General features: G+C 42.2%; 2 protein-coding genes and 1 long non-coding RNA gene across 13 annotated transcripts in view; 2 read left to right on the plus strand and 1 right to left on the minus strand.

Moving 5' to 3' along the window:
- Positions 1 to 810: 810 nt before the first annotated feature.
- crema (cAMP responsive element modulator a) lies at positions 811 to 10,737 on the minus strand. Of its 2 annotated transcripts, XM_054766817.1 has the most exons (8): positions 10,628 to 10,737; positions 9,471 to 9,578; positions 6,505 to 6,567; positions 6,354 to 6,427; positions 6,148 to 6,287; positions 5,873 to 6,043; positions 2,581 to 2,740; positions 811 to 2,422 (listed from the first exon to the last, which is right to left on the minus strand). In XM_054766817.1, exons 2-8 carry the CDS (start codon positions 9,564 to 9,566, stop codon positions 2,278 to 2,280), a joined length of 849 nt encoding a protein of 282 aa, XP_054622792.1. In that variant the 5' UTR covers positions 9,567 to 9,578; positions 10,628 to 10,737; the 3' UTR covers positions 811 to 2,277. The 2 variants fall into 2 exon arrangements, with proteins under 2 accessions (XP_054622792.1, XP_054622793.1); XM_054766818.1 differs by lacking the exons at positions 5,873 to 6,043; positions 6,148 to 6,287; positions 6,354 to 6,427; ... (1 more) ...; positions 9,471 to 9,578; positions 10,628 to 10,737 and adding an exon at positions 4,990 to 5,243 and having other exon boundaries at positions 862 to 2,422.
- LOC129176606 (uncharacterized) lies at positions 5,887 to 13,482 on the plus strand. The gene is made up of 3 exons (XR_008569481.1): positions 5,887 to 6,391; positions 6,495 to 6,657; positions 13,024 to 13,482. It is a non-coding gene; the product is annotated as an uncharacterized LOC129176606 (long non-coding RNA).
- A 380-nt stretch (positions 13,483 to 13,862) lies between these two features.
- Positions 13,863 to 22,581, plus strand: part of LOC129176911 (partitioning defective 3 homolog) — a 169,401-nt gene continuing 160,682 nt past the window's right edge. For all 10 annotated transcript variants that reach the window (XR_008569530.1, XR_008569531.1, XM_054767419.1 and 7 more), the window contains exon 1: positions 13,863 to 14,213. Coding sequence is in view for 8 of the 10 variants with exons in the window: in XM_054767419.1 (XP_054623394.1) it covers positions 14,094 to 14,213 (120 nt within the window). In the remaining 2 variants the exon portion in view is untranslated. The remainder of the gene's footprint in view (positions 14,214 to 22,581) is intronic.

Here is a 22,581-nt window from a genome sequence, read left to right on the forward strand (position 1 = left end):
GACACGTGACAACAAAACCACTCACAGCTTCCTGCTATATTTCCTAAATAAAATGTCAAATAACGTGTACAAAGTACAGTTTAAACTTTAATGATTCCTGTACAGTTTACACTGTATAATACAGTACTGAATGTATACCGTAGTTGGAATTGCAGTAGTACAAATTGACCAGTAGAGGTCGACCTTGACTGCATGGCAGGCTATAACGTGTGAGTGAGTGGAAAATTCCACTCCAGACAGGCTGGTCGAATGACCAACGCAATATTTGAGAGGAAACAAAATAATACATGTATAATCATATCAAAATCCATCCATCCATTTTTTATGCCGCTTATCCTCACTAGGGTCGCGGGCATTCTGGAGCCTATCCTAGCTGACAAGAGGCGGGGGAAAAAACCTGGACTGGTGGCCAGTCAGTTACAGGGACAAACAACCATTCACATTCATACCTATAGACAATTTAGCGTTGCCAATTAAAATAACACGCATGTTTTTGGAATGTGGGAGGAAACCGGCGTACCCGGAGAAAAGCCACACACGCACGGGGAGAGCATGGAAACTCCACACAGAAATGCCCAAAGGAGATTCAAACCCAGGTCTTCCCGATCTCCTGACTGTGTGGCCAACATGCTAACCACGAGGCCACTGTGCGGCCCTAATATCAAAATTATTTTTAAAATGCAAATAAAAATACTTGTTTGCAACACAGTTAATTTGCATGTATCATAAGTAAATATCAAATTACTGAAGCAAGGCCTTAATAGATGCACAAAATGTTCAGTGCTTGTGTAGAAGTGTGTTGGTTGGTTTATAAGTCGCAGAGAAATAAACATATGTAAGCAAGCTGTGTGCGTCATAAGGCGTGCAAATCCCAGTTTAATCAAGAAAAAATATTTCTTCCTGTGTTATCCATTCCAACGCTCACCCGTTGCCACGGAAACCACTCAGCATCCTTTGTGGGGAAATAACACCTGTTTATTCACCTTCAACTGCTCAGTGTGATACAGTAGAGTTGTACAAACACGTTGGTGAATTAACACCTTAAAAGTCAGCACGATAAGAAACATTCATACCTCCATCGTGACCATTTTCATCTCTGTAAAGGCGTAATGTTTAGTATATATACCGTACATATGTACGGTATATATACTAATATGCTGGTTCCAATTCATCTTTAAGTACACTTGAAGACTGAGAAACGTCAAATTAGAATATTTTATTAGATAAAGACAACGCGAACAAGGAAGTGGACTCAGAAGACGACTGGTGAAACGAACTTTGACCCCTGACACAAAAACATCATGTCTCCACACACATGAACACGCTGCCGCCCTCTAGCCACAAAATCAACTTTATTTACACCACAAGGAAAAAGAACAAATGTACAAAAGGATAATTGGGGCTCTTGTGCTGTTAAAAAGTATAAAACCTCATCAATGATGATAATAATAATGAATCTGCTGCTTTGAATGTGATTGTGCAATGGATGAGCAGTTGTAACCTGCTGAGTGGACTTTATTAACAAAAGCGACAACATGTCAGAATTTAAACTCAAGATAACAGCTTCAAAAGGTTGCTACGCCGGTTGAATGGCAGCTCTCTGGTTGCCATGGCAACCCCCACATCACCTGCTTTAATGCTGGGTGATGTTGGTGGACCGGCCCAGACACGTGGTGTTTTGTTAGCGTTTGCAGTATTGTTGAGAGCTGATCAATGTTAACTTCAACACAGATTAATACTGTTAGCATTCAGCACATACAGCTAATAGCTTAGCTTAGTTTATGATGGTGTCGCGTAACAAATCCATGTTCAGCAGCTTTCTGTAGCATGCACAACGATGGCTTTTGAATTTAATCACAGCTTACACCTGTAGGGGCCAACATAAATAAATGCCAATTATTCCTTACTGCTGCTTTAAAAATCAACACTTGCTCCTTCCTGTCACTTGGCATCTTCAGCGTGAGTGGAGTTTCACACAAAACCAGCAGAAAGTGAAGTGTAAATGACACAAAAGGTGCGTTCAGATGCCGTGTGACGTTCCTGAGCGTCTCCTGTGTTCCTAGGTCGACTGTCACTGTGCGACAGCAAAGTGTGTGACGCTTTTTGAGTTCCTCTGTGTGGAAAAAAGCCACAAGAGACAATGCGGAGTACTGTTGAGCTGGATCATTCTTGGCGTTCCCGGGACACACGGGAGGGGGGCGGGATGCAGCATAAGGAAGGCCTGAGCGAGCAGACGCAGTCACGGCAGTTTGACAGGCGGCAGGTGGGAGTGCGAGCTTACTCTGCCTTGTGGCAGTAAATGTCCTTCAGAGCCTTCAGCTCCTCGATCAGCGTCTTGTTTTGGTTCTCCAGCACAGCCACGCGGTTTTCCAGACATTTTACATACTCTTTCTTTTTCCTGCGGCACTCCCGCGCTGCCTCCCTGGGGAAGATAAGAAGAGTTGGAGTCGGTTATAGCTATGTCATCGGTGGAAGGCGCCAAGTAGTGGCCTGGCTTGCACACTACAGCATGCTGTTATGAAAAGTGCCAGTATAAACTACTGTATAAAAAAATGTCTGTGCTGGCTGAGGACTCCTTACCTGTTTTTCATAAGCCGCACTTCCCTCTTGCGGGTGATCTCCTCGGCGTGCTGGGACGATGGGCTCTGCGTGGCACTCGGCGATGGTGCCATCACAATGCTGTGGCCCAAGCCCGTGTTGGGTGAGCGCAGCTGGTAGGCGGGGATGTCTCCTGTGGCGGCTGCGGGCACAGGACGCAACTTTATAAAGGCAGTAGGTCTCATTTGTCTATCTTTATTACAAATCATATGAGTTGAGCGCTTACACTTGTATACTAGCAGGATGATGCTACATACACACATACAGTAGTTCCCCACTCTTTGTGGGGGTTACCGTCCAAGACCAGTGAATGGCGTAAAACCCTGAATAGTTTTACACATTAAACAATCACAGGCATAATAATTACATTATGCAGTATTGTACTTACAAAACGTGCAGTTACATAACATCGGTTACATTCTTCAGTTTATGGATCCATTTTAATGCCTGGTACAACTAAAGGTACATTTGTTTGAACAAATATAATGATGATAACAAATATAGCTCACAAGAGTTTCATTTAAGAGTTGATATCTAGCAACTTCCATGGTTTTCTTGATAATCAAAATCACTTACGTTCTTACATGACCAGCTGTAGCATTGTACTGCCAAAAAATGTAACTCTTATGAGCTATTTTTGTTGTCATTGTTAGATTTGTCTAAACAAACGTACATTTAGTTGTGTCAGGCATTAAAATGAACAAGAAACTGAAGAAACAAGGGTGGTCTAAACAATTCTTCTCCAACTATAGAGCCATCAAATCACTCTATTTAAGTTACCATAAACAAACGAATTATTTGGAATTTAAAGCAGAGTAAAGAAATTAACGAATATGCGTAGGTGCAAATGCCAGACTTGCAACTAGGCAGGCATCTACTCCCGACACAAAAAACTGGAGTATAATGAACATATAGTGAAATATATATTAAAGGGATAGTTCAGATTTTTTAACATGAAGTTGTATGACACCCCCATCAGCAGTGTAGCGCATCAACTGCGTTATTTTCTCTCCTGTCGTATCACTGCGTGCCGTCGCCTTTTCATTGTTGTGTATGTGTTCCACAGTGTTTACATCCGTGCATGATGACCACTGCGACGCGAGAGCCTCGATGACAAAGAAGTCTTCATTCCCTGTGGAACACATACACAACAATGGACAGGCGACAGCGTATAGTAATACGACGGAAAGGAAAATTACGCCGAGCGATTGTGAGGTCTGATTTTTTTGAGGCGGCATTTTTGTGATGCAAATGTATTACTCTTTTAGATACATTTTGTTTTGAGAAGCAAAATTCTTTACTTAAGTGGCCTTACCAACTAACCGGAACTACGTTCCTCATCACCAAAATCCAACCAGAACTCGGCTCACGGGACGAAGTAGGGGGTAAGTCACCGTTGATGCACGACACTGCTGATGGGGATGTCATACAACTGTCATGTCAGGTCAAAAAATCTGAACCATCCCTTTAGTTTGGGTACTTTATACTTTACATGCACAGTGCAAATATTCTGTGCAGTACTTTTTCATAAATGATGTGACTCGGACAGAAAACCAATTCCTGTAGCTGCACCTTTACCCAGATTCTCACCGTGGACCATGCACCACTCCTCTGTAAAAAGTTTTAATGAAGTCAGTTAAGTTTGTAGTGTAATCCTGCATGCTAACCAATAGACATCAAAACAATACTGTATGCTTACTGCAAAGATAACAAGCTTCATTTTAGCCATAGAAGCTGATTTATAGATGTGCCAGGGTGATTTTTGTGTTTTTTAAAAAACTTCATGTTATTTAGATAGTTGTTAAATGGATGAGTCCGCTGTGTGTTTTGCTGCTTCTGGCCATTTCAGTTTGACATTGCTGAGCACTTTCTAGTCTTGCCTGCTTGTCCTCTCACTTCCTACACACACGCACGCACGCACGCACACTGATAGCAGACGGCAGTGCTGACGTCAGCGAGTGCGTCTCACTCGCCTCTCTGCATTCCCTCCCGCCTGCCGGTGCTGTGTTCCAGGAAACCATAGTGACGTCAAAGCTGCAAATATCTTCACCCCAACCCCCTCTCCATCCTGCCTAACAACCATGAGACCACTACACTCATTCACTTGCTGCCAGCCGAGCGAAAAACACTCCAAACAACTTCCCCTTTTGTCGCCACGAAACTACGCAACCAGCAATGTCCTACTTAACAAGCTTGTTCACTTAGTAGTATTAGTAATACAGCAGCAGAAACGAACACAACATAAGTCCTTTAAATACAGTAGTTTGTAAAGTTGCTAGAATGCTAAAGATGCTAGGTGGATACAGTTGCGGACAAAAACCGGAAAAAGAAGTAAAACTGGAAGAAAAAAAACCCGTCGAAGAAGTTCAGCGAGTCGTGATAAAAGTTTACCTGACTCTGTCTCATCCCCTGTGACGGCCATGTCAGTGCTCCAGTGATCCAGAACAGAACACCAGTAACTACTCTAGAAGCTGTCGGTCTGCCGTGACTCTCTCCCGGCTGAAAGTCCAAGTGACGCCTCGCTCCGCTCCTCTCCTCCGTCTGGACCGTCAATTTAGCAGCAGGATTACAATTACCGGCATTTACGTCATGGTGACGTCACCACCGGCCGCTGAAGTCAGTGAAGACGCGCTGGGATAAAGCCACGCCCCCTCCTACTCACCCCACCGCTCACAAGGGGGAGTGAAGAGGTTGTATTTTTAGAAGCAATGACGCAACTGGAGAACCGCGACAAACAACAGGCAGCTCTGATTGGCTGGTTCGATAGAAGGAGGCGGGGCTAGCGACAGATCATTAACCTTTAAGTTACTTGTGTCAAACAACTTCTAAACTTTTCATTATATATTTTACTTATTACATTCTATGTTAATTTGCTTTTCAGTCTGCTATTACAGAATATAATACATATAAACTGTATGATTGAGTGCAGTTGAACAAGCACAATAAAAACATATTGTGCATTAATACCTCAAAACTGAGCATTATTATCCTTGTAAAGGAAGATTTTTATATTGGATCTCATTATATTGTGTACCTAATGAAGTGGCCGGTGCATGCATGTGCGTTCTTTAGGTGACTATTAGCAAACAGAGCATTCCATCCTCGTTAGAAGAAGCATCCAGGAAGAAGAAAACAAGACATGAACATTTAATATAATAATAATAATAATATATAATTATTATTATTAATATATTATTATTATATTAGGTAACTAATAATAATAATAATATATCATAATTATTAATAATAATATAATATTATTATTATTATTTACCTTGGATGAGCATCTGTCCTCCCTGAATGAAGAACTGCTGGGGGGCGTCGCCTGGTGAGGCGGCACACTGCAGGATGGTAGCCCCAGGCTGCGGGGTCAGAGATTGACCCCCATGAAGGGCCTGGGCTCCGGTGGCACTCAGCTGGATGGTTCTACCCTGAGCGATGGAGACTGTGGAAGAGGCGGCGTTGCCCAAGTGGCTCTTTACTGATTAGCTCCAAGGAGCAGTCGTGTATTTTAGTGTGGTTGTATAGTTACTCTGACAGTACACTGACTGTATTGTCCTGAGCTGGTCTGGTAGATGGTCGGCGTGGAAGAAGAGTTCACATTTGCTACCGCCGCCTCCTCCTCCTCTTCCTCCTCGTCAATTTTGGCAACGGCCGGAGAATCCAATGAGAGCTCTTTGAGGATTTTCCTATGCAAAAAGAAAAGGTTAGGTGATGAGGATGTCATCACTTGTGGTGATGTACAACGTTCTCACCGATAAGATGGACGTCTGGAGAGGAGCTCCCGTCTCTTGTGAGTATCCCCTTCTGACTTGTGACCAGAGGTTACCTTATGATATTTCAGAGGAGAGATGATCATCTACAGTGACCTCAGACTATGGAATGACTCATTTCAGGTGTTCTTACCTCATGAGTTGGAGCTTGCGGTGACTGGATGACTGAGGTCTGAGTCCTCCTGCTCGGAGAAACCTGCCAGTACATATGGAAAGGAGAAAGAAGCTCAGCTATTGGCCCAGCATGACAGCAGGTGGCCTGTGATTCAACAGCAAGTGGATGAAGGTACTGTCTGCTTGAACCTCCAAAGAAACATCGAGGGAAAGGCTTCTTGAGATGTCATCTGTACTTCTGTGAAGAAGGTGTCAGACGTTTCGCTCCTCATCCGAAGAGCTTCGTCAGCGAACTAATAAGAGCTGGTAGCCTAGGCCTTAAATACAGATTGAGTGGGCGGAATTGGTGTGCCAACACCCTCCTCCTATTGGTTCTATTGGAGCGCTCTCAACCTGTGGGTACCCGCGGTGGGCTTTTAACAAATGTCAAAAGAAGAGAGTAGGGAAAGAAACCCAAAAGCCCACAGAAGCAAAAAGGAGAGGAGTGGTAGTCCCTTATGTAGCGGGGGTCTCCGCAAAACTCCAGAGGATCCTATGGCAACACAAAATTCCTACCTATTTCAAACCAGTAAATACCCTGAGACAAAAATTAGTGCATCCTAAAGACAAGGCTCCAAACCAAAAACAGAGCAATGTGGTCTATTCCATCCACTGTAAAGATGAGGAATGCAAAGAGCACTACATTGGGGAAACTAAGCAAATGCTCCAAAAAAGGCTTTATCAACATCGCAGGGACAATTCTAGTGGTCCTCAACCAGCAGTACATCTACACCTTAAAGCTACCAATCACTCTTTTGAGGACAGCGAGGTAAAGATTTTGGCCAAAGAAAACAGATGGTTTGAAAGAGGAGGAAAGGAAGATATTTTTGTCAAACAACAGAACCCATCATTGAATCGGAATGGTGGTTTGAGGTTTAATTTGGACCCTGTGTTCAGCAGGTTACTGAGACCAAAACCCACAGCTCTTAGTCTTGCAAATGAGGTGAAGCCAGGGCCGAGCCAGAACAATAGATGCTAACGAGCCAGTATCAGAGTCGTTCATACCCAACTCAGGGAGCGACACTTCCCTTTTATCGGAGGTGCTAATAGCAGGATAGGATTATACCACTACTCCGCCCAGGCTTAGTGTAAGGAACCAATAGAAGGAGGGTGTTGGCACACCAATTCCACCCACTCTTACTGTATTTAAGGCCTAGGCTACCAGCACTTATTAGTTCGCTGACAAGGCTCTTCAGATGAGGAGCGAAACGTCCGACACCTTCTTCACAGAAGTACAGATGACGTCTCAAGAAGCCTTTCCCTCGATGGACAACTCCTGTACGACTGAGAGCCTACAAAGACGCACTCCAAAGAAACAATGTTCCTCAGGAACATGACAGTGCAGTGTGAATTCATCACAGATTGCTTTGTTGTTAGCGTTCTTTTTAGTAGGGGTGTAACGGTTCAATTTGTATCACGATTTGTGGTTGCCGTTACGATTTAACAACAATATTGGTTCATTGAGAACAATATGACCCGAAACAATTCAGTAACTTTTTAGCCAAAAATTCAACCAGTCTGACTGTGAAATAAAAATACCTGGATACTGGACAGTGCAGGTGAAGTTTCCTAGATTCCTGTTGTTTTTTGTAAGGGAATCAGATAGAAATTAATTATGGATATAAACAACAACAATTAATGGCAAATGCATTCACATTTTATTTGAATAAAGTGCAACCAACACTTCAGGTTGAATTAACAATGAATGGATTAACAGTCTGTGATGAATTCTCTCTCTAAAACATGACTTGACCTTCAATTTGATACCTCATTCACTTCTCTACCCCAAGTATTAAAGAAGTTAGAGCAAATTTCATAGTGGGAATTAGTGCCTTTGGTTCCCATTGCTTTAACATTTGAGTCAAGACAAAAGCTGTAATGGAGCCACGGACCTAAGCAAGTACAACCGTACTACAAAATATATAATAAGGTAGGCTGTGACATTTGTTTTAAAAGTCAACAGAGTTGCCATTTACATTTTTTTTATCATTAAAAAGTCCAGGGAAGACAATCAAGTGTCATTTCATGTAGACCTCACTACACACGCCACACTACAAACTGCATGTACACAGTAATTCCTTTCATCTACAGATAGATATTGAAGTGAATTCATATCCTACATACCTTTTATCTTGTCCTGAATCTCTGATCCATGAGTTTGAAAGGCTTAAAGTTGGACTTAACTTTGGATGTGACTCGATGTGGTCCAACACTATATAAATATAAAGTATATAAGTATAAATCCAGTATATCGCGTGGTGATGACATCACAGGCAGACTGAATTGAGTGTAGTGTCCGAAGTGTAGGGCGTCTAGAGTCACTCTTTACAGGACAAAAATTCACGAATTTGTGCTCTTTGGAGAGGACGTGTCGGCTCCAACCAACCACACTGTAACCCTTGGCAACCACAACAGTCACCTTGACATGGCATCATCCGTGTGCCCCACTTAACAGGCATGAATAATCAACTCACGCCAAATTAAACTGTTACACAAGTTTAACATATTTATCATTAAAAGTGCTAAAAAAACACACACATCCATAAAGCCTGCCATGCTTACATCCAATGCTTCATTTCCTAGTGTCGATTCAATTGACTGATTAGCTTTTAAACGATGTTACATCGATATATCTCGTCCTGAATGGAAACTTTGCTGGACACAGATCATGTAGTGGCATCATAGGAATATAAATCGATGCATCTATGAATCGTTCCACCCCTGCTTTTTAGCATGAACATTCCTAGCACACACGCAGCAGAAAACACCTTCTTCCTTATTCATTTTGACAGTCTGCAACACTTTGAAATGTGTGCCACTGTACAGCAACCACCAGAACATACAGTACAATGTGAACACTTTAATAGACCATTAATTCATTGAGTGTTTGGTGTTACTTGTAAAACCCAACAGTGTTTGCTGAGCTTAAATTGTTAAAGTGTTTACTCGGAAAGGAGATGCTCCATCCTGGTTCTCCTCCTTCTCCTCCTCCTCCTGGTCTGAGCCGTTCACGCTGTCGTCCAGCAGGGACGAGTCGTCCATTGTGGCTCGCCTCTGAGGACAACCATGTAGATTCACATTATCACACAGTGAGCCTCCCTTCAGAGAACGTAAAACAGCTGGGGCCTCCCCTACTTTTCCCCAAACTAATTTTCTTGTTGCATATTTTGTGGAGTTTTCTGCCCACCCCATGCATCCATCCATCTTCTATGCCTCTCATCCTCACTAGGGTCGCAGTTATGCTGGAGCCTATCCAAGCTGACTTCACGCGATCAATCGCAGGGCACATATAGACAAACAACCATTCACTCACATTCATACCTATGGACAATTTAGAGTCTCCGATGAACCTAACATGCATGTTTTTGGAATGTGGGAGGAAACCCGAGTACTCCCACGCACGCACGGGGAGAACATGCCAACTCACAGAGATGCCCAGCGGAGATTCAAACCCAGATCTTCCTGATCTCCTGACTGTGTGGCCAACATGCTAATCATTAGGCCGCACGGTGGCCCACCCCAGACTGTTTTTTTTTTATTTATTTATTTTTTTGCTAACTGTAGGAACTAATAAAATCAACACATTTTCGCCTTAAACATAACTATAGTAAGTTTAGCAGGTTAGAAACATGTTATTGATTTTCTCCAGCCACTGCAGCTCCCCTGAAGGAAAGTTCTGCTATAAAAGATTTTTGGAATTGTTTTTGGGGGAAATTTTGGTTTATCAATTTCTCATCACATCAGCTGATAATGACACTTTAGCATTTTAAGTGAGTCGATGCACGCTGAATAATGAAGAAATACACGTTATCAAATCAACTTCTCTTGTTTTAAAAATGTGGATCAAATGAAGAACGTTTGAGAGTGATTTAGTTTGAAGGTGCAACTTCCGGCCTGTCAGCCCTGACGTCACGTTGTCTAACTTGACATTAAAAAAAGTGAAGCGAACTGTGTCATCTGAGGCCACTTCTCTAACTTGTTGCGCTCATTGTTCCTCATGAACATTTTAGTTTTCATGACAAACTATCTCACTGCAGCTTGCGTGCACGTCTTACAGATGCATGCGCGCCGAGCGTGACCGTGACATCTCTGTCGTGACTTACCGAAACTTTCACGTCGAGCTCGTCGTCACCAGTGACGGAGCGGCAGGATGGCGTCGCTCCACGTCAGCGAGGATCATCCACTGGTTGCACCCGGCAGGACCAGCCACTTTTAGGACAGAGAGTACACATGCAGCACCGGAAGCAAGACAGTTCACTGCCATGACTGTGTACTTCCGGGTTTGCTCTGCTCAGCGTCGATATGGCCAAAAGATGGTGTTTTAGTACTTCTAGACTTTTGTTCCGACAACTAGTTGCTGTGAGACATTTTACGTCAAATCTCCCTTTACGTAAAAAATATGACTGTAGAATGCAACTATTTGCACATTTAGAACATGGTGTTAGTGTTAGTATTGTTTTTTCAGAGTAAAAAAATAGCAAAGACTAACTTGTTCAGAACATTTAAGGTATTATTTTTAAAAGGTGAGATTACAGACATCCAACCATACGAACCCCCGAGGGGACATGGAGAAAAATACATTGATGGGTTAAAGAAAGGACGGATTTTTGCGAAATAACGCAATACTTTTTGCAAGATCTCGCAAAACTGTTTACACTAAGAGCATTGTAACTCCACTACTTCTGTGTTCAGAGCGGATGTCTGTGTTGAAACGTCAAATTAAGAGCAGCACATTCGTTGAGTTTTTGATATGACTGTTTACTAATGGGACAAGCAGTGCACACAAGTGAAAAAATTCGATGTATTTCTTTCGAGTACCAGTACGCAAAGAGATGTGTCTCCAGCCTAGCTAGGACCGGAGGTTAGTATTTTATTTTCAAAGGACGAGCCGAATAACCATCACGGAATTGAAAACGTGTTCCTATAGCTACAGTATCACTTTATACCTTTACAATTGTGCAGTAAGGCATGCCCCAATGCTGAAGATTGTCAGTAAATGATGCATTTCCACCCGATTTTTGCTATGTTGAGGCAAGGTATTACCGCAAGTGTGTACTGCAGCTTCACATGCGAGGCAACAGTGTTATTGAGTACTCTCGCTAAAGTTTTCGTCTTTTTTTATTTATTTATTTTACCCATAAAATTTATTCCATGTCCCCTCGTGGCTCCGTACAATCCGATGACTCTGATGTAATCACTTTACTTCTCACAGCCACTAGGCGGCATATTTGTACGCTACCTGGGGATTGTTCTGCCTAAATTACAACTGGCTCAGGATTACATTTTTTTTTAACCAAAAAATATAAGAACGCCGCCACAAGCCAGTATATGTTACCAATATTGGCTTAAAAGAAAAGATTGAACAAACAATGTTTATATGTTTCACAATTACAAATTAAACCACATAAACCTTGACGGGCAACTCAATTCGAGCTGAAAAAAATGGAGTTCATGCCTGTCACTAAAGGCTGTCTCGTAGGGACATACATGTCCAAAGCGCGTGTACACACGCAAAAGCAGTCCCATAGAAACGACCAACAATTTGCTGTCGTTCAATAATAGCTAATGTTAGTAGCTACATTTTGCCAAATCGCTATCATTAGCTGACAACAAACATAGCTAATGCACATGCATGTGTTTCGTGGGGCGTACATATAATGCTTGAAGCAGACATGTAACAGTTGCACAGTCCCTTTAAGTAGCGTTGTCATACATAATTATGGCATTTGTCAGCAATCTAACACATTACTTCTACTGCGAACAAATTAATAGAAGCTTTAGGAACTCTTTTCAAACCTGGTTCACCTCTGTCATCTTTTTAATGATTAAATGATGCACAGGCAGCATGGTGGCCTAGTGGTTAGCGCATCTGCCTCACAGTCCAGTGATCTGGATTAGTGCTTGCATGGGTACTCCGGCTTCCTGTCACATCCCAAAAACATATTAGGCTACTTGGAGACTCTAAACTGTCAATAGCTGTGAAAAGTTATGTGTCCTGTGATTGACAGGTGACCAGTCTAGGGGGTACTCCGCCTCTCACCCAAAGTTATCTGGGATAGGCTCCAGCTTACCCCTGACCCGAATGAGGACAAGTGCTATAGAAAATGAATGGATGGATGAATAATGCACTTTCATTTGAGATTGATTGTATATGAGTTCAGTATGGTGTAAAGATGCACACACTGCATGCATCGACCTCTTGATCCAGGCTGACCCCTCAGATGTCATCTGCTCACATTCCAGGAGAGGATTCCAGGATAATCTCACACACTGTACTATCATACCTGTATATATCTCAATAGAAATAGTTAAATATATTCTTTATGAGTTAGGAAACATGTCATTTGATTGCACAATACTCTTTATGTTAACATTTGACCTGCCGTTTGTAACAAACTACTTAGTTAATATTCAGGCATGATTGCATATGTCAGTTTCTTAAACTGCAGTTGTTAAACGATGCAACCAAACGACCTCATCTCACTGTATCCTTTCCTAGTTGTCCATGGAGGTTTCCAGATGGTCCAGCAGGGGTGTCCTGGGGACAACCTCCCTGACAACAGGCAGCCAAATGTGATCCGCAGCGGAGGACTGTTGCTCAGAAATTGAGCGCGGCATAAAGCACAACACAATGACATGGTGGTAACACCATCAAAAGGGCCTTCAATGTGGTCTTTACAGCTTAACAAGATCACTTCACAGCTGCTGCAAAACGCTAACGTGGAGTCATTGTGGGACATTACACAGCTGATATGTCTCACAAGTCAACCCAGGACAACTCATTTGAAAATTTAACAACGCTGATGTGAAATACAGTGGTTATATGTTTAAATAAAGAAGAATGGTGTGATTTCTCAAAGAATGGGAATCCGAAACGTGCGTTACTATAGCAACATGACTCTCAGAGGCAGTTGGTAATCATTGTGCACCACCAGGGGGCGCTACAGACTGACATTGGATGCACTGACGTCAACCACAGGGGCTACTTTATTTGGTACACACAGTGTCAGTCAAAACTGGCGACTATTAATGTTGTTATCCTGTAAAAAGTATGATTACAATCCACTTAAAACATTAAGAAAGATGTTTTCTTTTCCTTTGACGGGTTGGCCAAGTTCACAGCCATGATTGTAGAAATAGGAAGCACAGAATGAAATGAATGTTTTTCCAGAAACCCAATGGTAACAATGTAAATTGCTTGTCTTTACACTATTTGGACACATTCTGCTGTTTGGGTGGCGGAGTGTTCCAGAGAAGAGTCCGAAGTGGAGATTTCCGCGTGTACATGAACGCAGCAGGCCATCGGCCACGAGCAAGGGAGTCTTCGGGAGCGCGCCTGGTAAGTAAAGCGGCAGAGAAGCTAAACAGGTGGTCAGCTAACAATGTCGTCCTGCGGGGGGAGGCGGAAAGACGCTCCGACGGTGGACTAACGGTACCGAACATCCGCCATCACCCCCCTCACGCACCCCTAGAAGACCCTCATGCTTCTTCTGGCCCGGCTGTGGGATCTTCGCGGTCTTCGCTGCTCCTCTGGACACACTGTGGACGGGACCGTCAGACGAGCACGCCATGAAAGTCACGGTGTGTTTTGGCCGGACGCGCGTGGTCGTGCCGTGCGGGGACGGCAGCATCAGAGTGCGCGCGCTTGTGCAGCAGGCTGTCATGAGGTACAAGAAGGCCATCGCCAAGGTAAGACAACATCAACAACAACACATCTTTTCGTGCATGCTTTCGGTGCACAACCAACAACCAGCAGGGGTGTGCGCACACGTTTATGTAAGTGTGTTCATCTACCCGTGCACACAGCATGGCAAACAATCACAAACTCCGTCTCGCTTTTTATTATGATCTGAGTTTTGCGCACTTTTTTTGGAGTCCTTATATCCATTGCGCGTGTGCACGTCTCTGCTTCAAAGAAAGGGGCAGCGCCATTGTGCTTCCTCTAGTGCGTGTGTGTGCGCGCAAAACTGTCCCACAACATCCACTAGTTACAACGTAGAGCCAGTTTGCATGTTCTATAACGTCAGGTTTCATGGGACTTTTTGGACTCAGTCTGCAAAGTTGGGCGCACTTTGTCTGGCGGAACTTTCCAGGAGATGCTGCTAGCCGGATAGCATAGCAAGTTAGCAGGAGTGTGTGTGTACGCACACGCGTGTGTGAGTTTTCACTCCGTGCGTTGATTTCATCTTTATCATCCCATGACTTAGTCGAAGAGAGATGATTTTCATGAGTTAATGATGCTGCACGTTAGGAAGTATGAACATGCTGCTGCTAAACATCACCATCATCATCATCTCCAAATGTTGACTCAGTAGCTCCATATAACTTTGGGTTTGGTGACTTACACCATAAATAACCATTTATAGCCTTAAAAGATGAGGTAATGTCTCCATGATAGTAGACTTTGACCTATCAGCTCATAAGTAACATTTTACACCCAAGAAAAAGTGATTAGTTTATGATGTAGAAAATGAAGATGGCATAGTCTAAAGGCGATTTAGTTTCTCAAAGTAAAGAGAAAACTCAATAAAAGCTGTCAAACATTGACTTGGCATTCTAAATGATGAGGAAAGGCTATCAAATATGGCTTAAAATGATGATCTACTTGTCAAAGTTATTGTATACTGTCTAAAAAGAGCTCACATAGTTGAGGAAAGTTGTCGGTGATTTGCTATCTAAAAGTCATAATTTACAGTTCAAAGATTGATGATTGACTGTCTTTTAAAATGAGTAAATGTTTGCAAATGATGACATACTACTACTTTGTAGTCTAAACACGACGATTTTGCTTACAGTCTACAGAGATCATAACAATATAAATCAGTGATTTTATCTCCAAATAAAGATTATGATCTGGTATGTGAAAATGAGAGTTATCAAATGATGACGTGCTTTTTTCATATTAATGGTTTGTACTCACTTTCCCTACATAGTCGGGGTCATCACAAAGACAGAAAAGTTCTTACCATCTCCAAATAATGTTTTATAGTTCATTGAGTGACACAAAAGTAATGCACAATTAATGATCTGCTATGTGATCTAGAACTTTTTTTCACGACAGTAGACCTGTATCAGTGAGAATGATGTATTTCTATGTCTCGCCAGAGTCTAAACTTTAAGAAAACGTGTTTTATTGGTGAAGAAATGACTATCTGTCAGTGTATTGCAAACTATGTAATTAAGTTGCATTAGTAAGTGAAGTTTAGACTTTTCTTGTCGTCAAACTTTAAATTACAGGCTGGAAATGTTTAATTGGAAGTGTGTGTGTCACAAAACAGCAAAGTGTGTTTTTAAGCACCGGGTCATGCCTCCCTCGCACTGCAGCACAGACTCTCCGCTGATCGGCGTCTGCCAGGGGTCGACTGCGAGTTAGTGACATTATTTGCTGGCTTAATGCTTGCTGGACACATGTTTAATTATTTATTGTGCACAACATGCTTCTCGGCGACTTTTAAAGCAACATTTATTACATCAGTACACTGAAAGAAGACGATGGTTAGCTAACGCTGCGAAGCTAACTGCTAAGCTAGCGTCCTTAGCAACAAGTTGTTTGCTAATAAGACCATGGAAAAGGATTATGTTTTTTTCTGACTTTTATGTTTAAGTCACACTTTTCCGCGATGTTATTTGGCTGCTTTTAATAAGCAGATGTTGTCAAATGATCAAATCAGCTGAAGTTGTTAAAAAGTATGGCAAGTGACCGGAAGTGACGCAGGCACCTCACCGCTGCAGCCTCTCGGTTTTTCCTGTTTGAGAATAACGACGACGTCAGTTTTACTCTAATGTAAACACTCTTACTAGACAGGTGGTCATCAATATAACAGGGCTATAATGATAATGATGATAATAATCATAATCATGATAATATAAAAAATAATAATGATAAAAAAGTTAAAAACTTAAAAACAAACTTTTAAGGAGAAACCTATCTAGATGAAATACAGTGCAATGTTTCTGCATGGTCAAAACATTAATGTCAGGTAATGTTTAACCTGTATCTGAGTTATTAAAAAAAAAAATCACAGTTTTGACATATTCAGACGGTATCTGTCAAACGTTATCAGATCATGTTGGCATGTGTTTGTTGGATCTTAATCAATGAAATATGTTTTTCTCTTGGGCTTCAAAGAAACCGTACCTTCTTTTTAGTTCATGGATTTTTTAATAGACAAAAGTTGAATTAGCACAGCACAAGTAAAATATGACAATAGAGTGACCCATTTATTTTTGAAGACCTTGGTGAAGTTACAAAGCAGCCTCATGAATAATATAACAACACAAGAGTGTGCTAACTTTGACTTTCTGTTGTTGAGATAGTGACCCAGAAGTTGTCTCCCTTGAATTATTCAGCTTAAGCAGGCAGCTAGATGAGCGTAAGTGTTATTGTTTGTTGATCTTCTAGTTCTGGCCTGCGGGCTGAAATTCCTGATCACCAGTTTCCAGAAAGAAAACAACACAATTTTCTGGAAAAGCTGTCTTTGATGTCATCTATGTGGCGTGGTAATACACCCACTTTTCAGCTTACTGGAGAATGCACATGCACAAGTTGTTAATGAGACCCTCATATCACACAAGAGGCCCACATTCAGGCAGGGTGTTTTCTCCTTCTGTTTTGTTTATATAGAGCGTCTTGTACTGTAACTTCCTCGTCATTACGCAGGAATGCTTCCAAAAAAAAAAAAACCCAGCCTGCTTGCTTGTGACACCCAGAAGTCGTCTCATACGTAAGGAATGACAAGGATGAGGAAAGTGTGGGCATCCTTTTCCCCCCCCCCACTGCTTTCTCCTACAGATGAGCGACCATGACATTCCAGCTCATCATCCCAATGGGAGTCAAAAATATGACTTTCCAGTGGAAAACTGCTCTGGTGGTTTCTCACTGCTCAGGGCTCGCTGCAGCGTTATGAGCATCCTCACTTTCTAAACATCATGATTAAGTTTGAGGCTTTCTGAAGGCTGTGTGGGGATATCAGGTGTCTGGGCTTGTAATGTGTGGTTCCTCGCACCAACGTCTGGTGGAGATGACGTTTGGAAGCAGACGAAGCATGACGCTGGAGCAGTGAGGCGTGAGGGTATTACTATTACTATTGGACTGTATGAAGAGTTAGAGAAAATGTGGGATGTGAAGGCAGCAGTGGTACCAGTAGTGATCGGGACACTGGGGGCAGTCACTCCCAAACTCTCAAGCTGGGTGGATGGCTCCAACGAACATAAACCGCACTGATGTAGAAGCTGCAGGTGTGCATGTCATAAAATGGGATATTTAGTGCACAGAAAGACGTTACACAACAATTACATACATATATTGCCCCCGTCCCGAGTGTTTTTTTTTTTTTTGCATGTTTGTGACACTTAAATGTTTCAGATCATCAAACAAATTTAAATATTAGTCAATGATAACACAAATGAACACAAAATGCAGTTTTTAAATGAAATGTCTTATTAGTAAGGGAGAAAAAAAATCCAAACCTACATGGCGCTGTGTGGAAAAAGTGATTTTTTTAATATATATTTTTTTAAAGAAAACATGTTTAGAAATACAAATGAGCTTTCCTCTGTTGAACATTGTCTGTGTGTGTGTGTGTTTTTTTAAATGTCACAAGCAAGATGGAACCACCTGTGAGTGCTTTGAGAGTTCGGAGCGGCCCACAGCAGTATTCGCTGCTCGTTGACTAGAGTGATACGTGCTTTCATGCTTGAGCCTCAGTTTTTACAAGCTTACTGTATGTCTTTGTTTCCTTGTCAATGTTTTTTTTTCGTCTAGCATTAAGATTTCACACTTTGTTCGGCGGTCCTTGAATGCACCATGGTTACGTGTCATGAGATGCTCTGAACCAGTTAAATCCCAGGAGACCTCTTACCCTTTTGAGAGCCTCTCTGTTTTGTTGCTTTTTTGAAAAAGTGTATGTAAACGGGTCTGATTACTATATAAATAAATATAGCAATATACATAAAAATATATAAATATACTAAATATAGCAACAAAATCGCTAAGTTAACACTGATTCCTCCTGCTACCTCTTATTCTCTAGCAGACCAGGTGCGTATGAGGTATGTTAACTCTTTAGGTGCCAGTATGTACTGCTTGTCGACTGTCAAGGGGAGCGTACTAGCTGCCGCCACGCACACGGGGTTCAAACTCTATAAACTCCGAAACTTTGCATAGAAACACGCCCGCAAATGTTGCTCAGATTGAAATTACAGATGTCCGCCATCTCCTGGTGTAAAGTAGTAACTACATGTCACGCCATATTTGCAGGTATGGCTTGTTAAATGCAACTTTGGCGCTTCGAGGGTAAACACAGATAGTCCCATTATAATGTAGTGATGAGTGAGGTTGAACAGGTAACGCCAAATCTTTTTGTGGTCGTCCAAATTTACTCATGGCAGGCCACCACAAATAAATTAATGTATGGGAAACGCTGATTGTCTCATTGTACAAACAATAATGTAAACTTTGCAACCAAAGTGTGTTGCTTTGTCCATTTCCTTAAGTGTCATGTGATCTGAATGGGCCCGGAGTGGCGTGGCGGACGAGAGCGGCCTCGTGTTGAGTCGTGAGCTCGGATGAGGTTGTGGTTCATTTGTTTGTCAGCAGGCTGTACCAGCCAGAGGTTGCTGCTTCCAAAACAAGCACAATGCGGGATTAAGAGCTTCCCTGATGATCCCGGCGACGCTGACTGGGCCTGGGAAGCAAAGTGACGATGAAAAAAAGTAAAAACACCACCTGGCCCAGAGACGTCCCTTGAAGAACTTACTAGAACATTGCTGTTTTTTAAAAAAATTGATGTTACCAGGGTATATTGAAGGTCTGCTTCTCAGCAGCTTTGACGTGGTCTCTAATGAGAGTTCTACAAAGCATAACCGGGTCATCATCAGCATTGTGAACATGCAGCTTACAAAGCCCAGACGTGTTCCCCCTTTCTGCTGCTTCCAAGAATGAAACACTTGTACTGTTTCCTGGCATGAATCGGCTCTCTTTAAGGACACCACGTCAGCTCATGCACGCTCTGAATCAAGTCTATTATTTAACAGTGACTGCTGTACAGCATGTGGGAGGTCCATTACATGTTTGACTTGCGAAGAAGCACACTGCAAAACTACATGCATTGTGTTTAAAGGACAATTCAAGTGCATGAAAAATCAATACCGTACGTACAGTCAGATATTCATACTGACCTCTACAGTAAGTGTATAAATTAAACAGTGCTACGACTCCAAAGAATAAAGAACCTGAGCATCTCGGTATGAACCTTGACCTAAAAATCTTGTTAAAAAAACACTGTAAAAATCTATGACCTAAATTCCTATGGTGTGCCTCCATGTTTTATGGCGTGCCGTCATCATCTTTCTGGGTTAAATGTCACACTTTGTCGTGAGCAATAACACATCAAAGGTTGTGGTGACCTTATTTCGCTGCATGATAGGGTCAACATATTAGAAACCACTGTAATATGAAACCACCAATAGTCACTACTCGTTGTTCCATGTTGACTTGGTGTTTGTGAGCGTCCATCTTTTGTCCAGCTGTTAATTCCCAGCCGCCAAGTGACAAATATGGCAGTTTAGTGTCACAGAAAAACAAAAACAAAAGTCCAAAACACAGGCCCATACGTTGTCACTATGGTGACCCAGATGTGTTTCTACTGGTGTTGAACAGCGTCGGTGAGTGTGAGACAAAGGTTGGAGGACGGGGCTGATTTATGAGTGTAGATTAATGATGACCCTCTACTTTGGCTGATGAGGCTTTGTCTGCTAAATATAGGAGGCCCGGACACGCTGCTGCCTTTGACAGCTCGATGATTATTGGCCCACAGGCTGAGGGCAGTGAGACAGGCCTTGAACTTCACTCCTCATCATTAGACCCTCCCCCCTCGTCAGCCTAAGCTAGCTGTGCAGTAGCTCATGAGGAAGAAAACTGAGAGTAAGCTGCTGCCTCTTTCAAAGTTAAGGTGTTTGCTTTAGGAAAAGAAGACTTGTATTTACTAGTTGTCTTATTAGCTACAGTACAGTATTTCCCGCTGGACTGCCATATTTGTGGCAGTGGTGGGTTGGGTTAACGACATAATGACATATTCGTCGAATTGTAATTGGCCATGATTCATTTGCATGTAATTGTAATGGCCACTGGTAACACACATACATAAACATGAAAGCAGTTTTTAATGTGCTAATTTCACCAGTCTGGGGACCCACACTCCATTCACGTTACACCAGTAGTGTCTACATTCTGGTCTGGAGCACTTTTACGGCATACACCATATTACTTAATGGCCCAGCGTGTTTACGAAAAAAAACATTAAACACGGGCTGCATCTGAACAAATTTAAGGCCACACTGAAAAGAAGAAGGAAAAAAAAAGAGAAAAAAGTTTGTTAAAAAATGATTGAATAATTTAAATAAAAGTGAAATTTGAACAATTGTAATATTATAGCAGCCTGAAGACATGTCTTGGCTAATTTAGAGACTAGACGATACGTGATATTGGATTCACGAGGGCGAGACCAATATTTTAACATTACTTTTAAGAAAACTACAATGACAAAATATCAGACTTAACAGACTTTTTTAATTTAACTAAGTCACAAATCAATGCAGGTACATTTTGAAATGTTTTATGACTTTGCTTTTAACTGTTGAACTTCTTTCCACGGATTAAAAAAAAAAAATACGGCAGTTGTAGCTGCTACTTCTAATCATTTTGTTGATTGCAGTAGATTAGCTTTATGTTTACACTGACACAGTTCCTATGATGCTTAGAGTTCTGCACCAGGAAGTAGGTCCGAATTAGATCCTACTGTGACTTGTTTTGATAGAAGACTTGTACAGGATAGTGTTTTGATCTGACAAATCTTAAGTAACTTTGATGAAGAACCACTACAGCGTCTGTTTGGACATTAACACCACGGCAGCTGTTGAACTCCAATAAAACAGTCCCACGTGGCGAGCGAGTGACGCTGGGAACGCCAGGTGCAGGTAGCCTTGCAAGGTTTATTTTGTGCGCAAAGTACATAATGTGATAAATGGTCTTTCACTTGTATAGCGCCTTTTCACCTCAAGGCACTCAAAGCGCTAATATGCGATTCCAATCCTGCCTCGCGCACTGCCACGTACATATTGTGTGTATTATCATTCATAGTAGCGACTCCATAGCTCACAGGCTGATTGGCTTCTGGCTGCCCTATTCCCGCGAGAGAATGAGAATGAGACGTTTTAATCTTGCAAGATCTCATGGCACCCCTACTGTTTAGTATTTATATTTCTGTGAAAAAGCACGGTATCGACATGTCAATACTTGCTTTGTAACTCCAATCACCTCTGTCCTCATTGCAGCATCCAGCCTATAGTGACCGTCTCCCACCCACGTTCCCTTCACAAAGCCAAAACAAGCATGTCTGCTGTATGGGACTTCCTGTCGTTGTGTCGTTGCTGAGTGATATAAGTTTTGCACCGTGAAAAACATGCAACAAAAAATGTCTCACCAGGTTGGCACGTTAAAAACCTTTAGTTTGGTGCGACATTTGGGGGGCGGGCACTTGGCAGGGCCTGGTGAGTTTTCGAGGCTCGCGATGTGATCATCGGTCGGTCGGGCGGCGGATAATGTAGCCAAAACGCTAGACACTCGCTCGTGTGTGCGTGGCAGTTGGAGGTCTAACACGAGGGGGTCCTGCTGGAGCGTCATCAAGCTGCTCTCACATCCAAATTCTCCTTAAAGAAGGCGTCTGATCCTCTGAGTTGCAAGAGTTCACCAATGTGACCCCTGAGTAGTTCTTGGCCATTTTCATTTTGTAAAAGTAGCTCTCACAAGAAAAAAGCATGACCCTTTGTATAGCTTAATCTACTGTAGGTGATCGGTATCCATATTGGCCGATATCACTTATGGATGAGGGGAATCAGCACCAGGGGCATAAAACCCGGATAGGAACATCCCTTAATTATTTAGTATTTGGATGGATTGTATTATATTGGAACTGGATCATGAATAACTGATTAAATTGTAAATTACACAATTTTAACACATTCAATCTGCAGATTTTACTTTAAAACAATAAAAATG

This window comes from Dunckerocampus dactyliophorus, chromosome 2 (assembly GCF_027744805.1).
Source record: "Dunckerocampus dactyliophorus isolate RoL2022-P2 chromosome 2, RoL_Ddac_1.1, whole genome shotgun sequence".
Lineage (NCBI taxonomy): Eukaryota > Metazoa > Chordata > Actinopteri > Syngnathiformes > Syngnathidae > Dunckerocampus > Dunckerocampus dactyliophorus.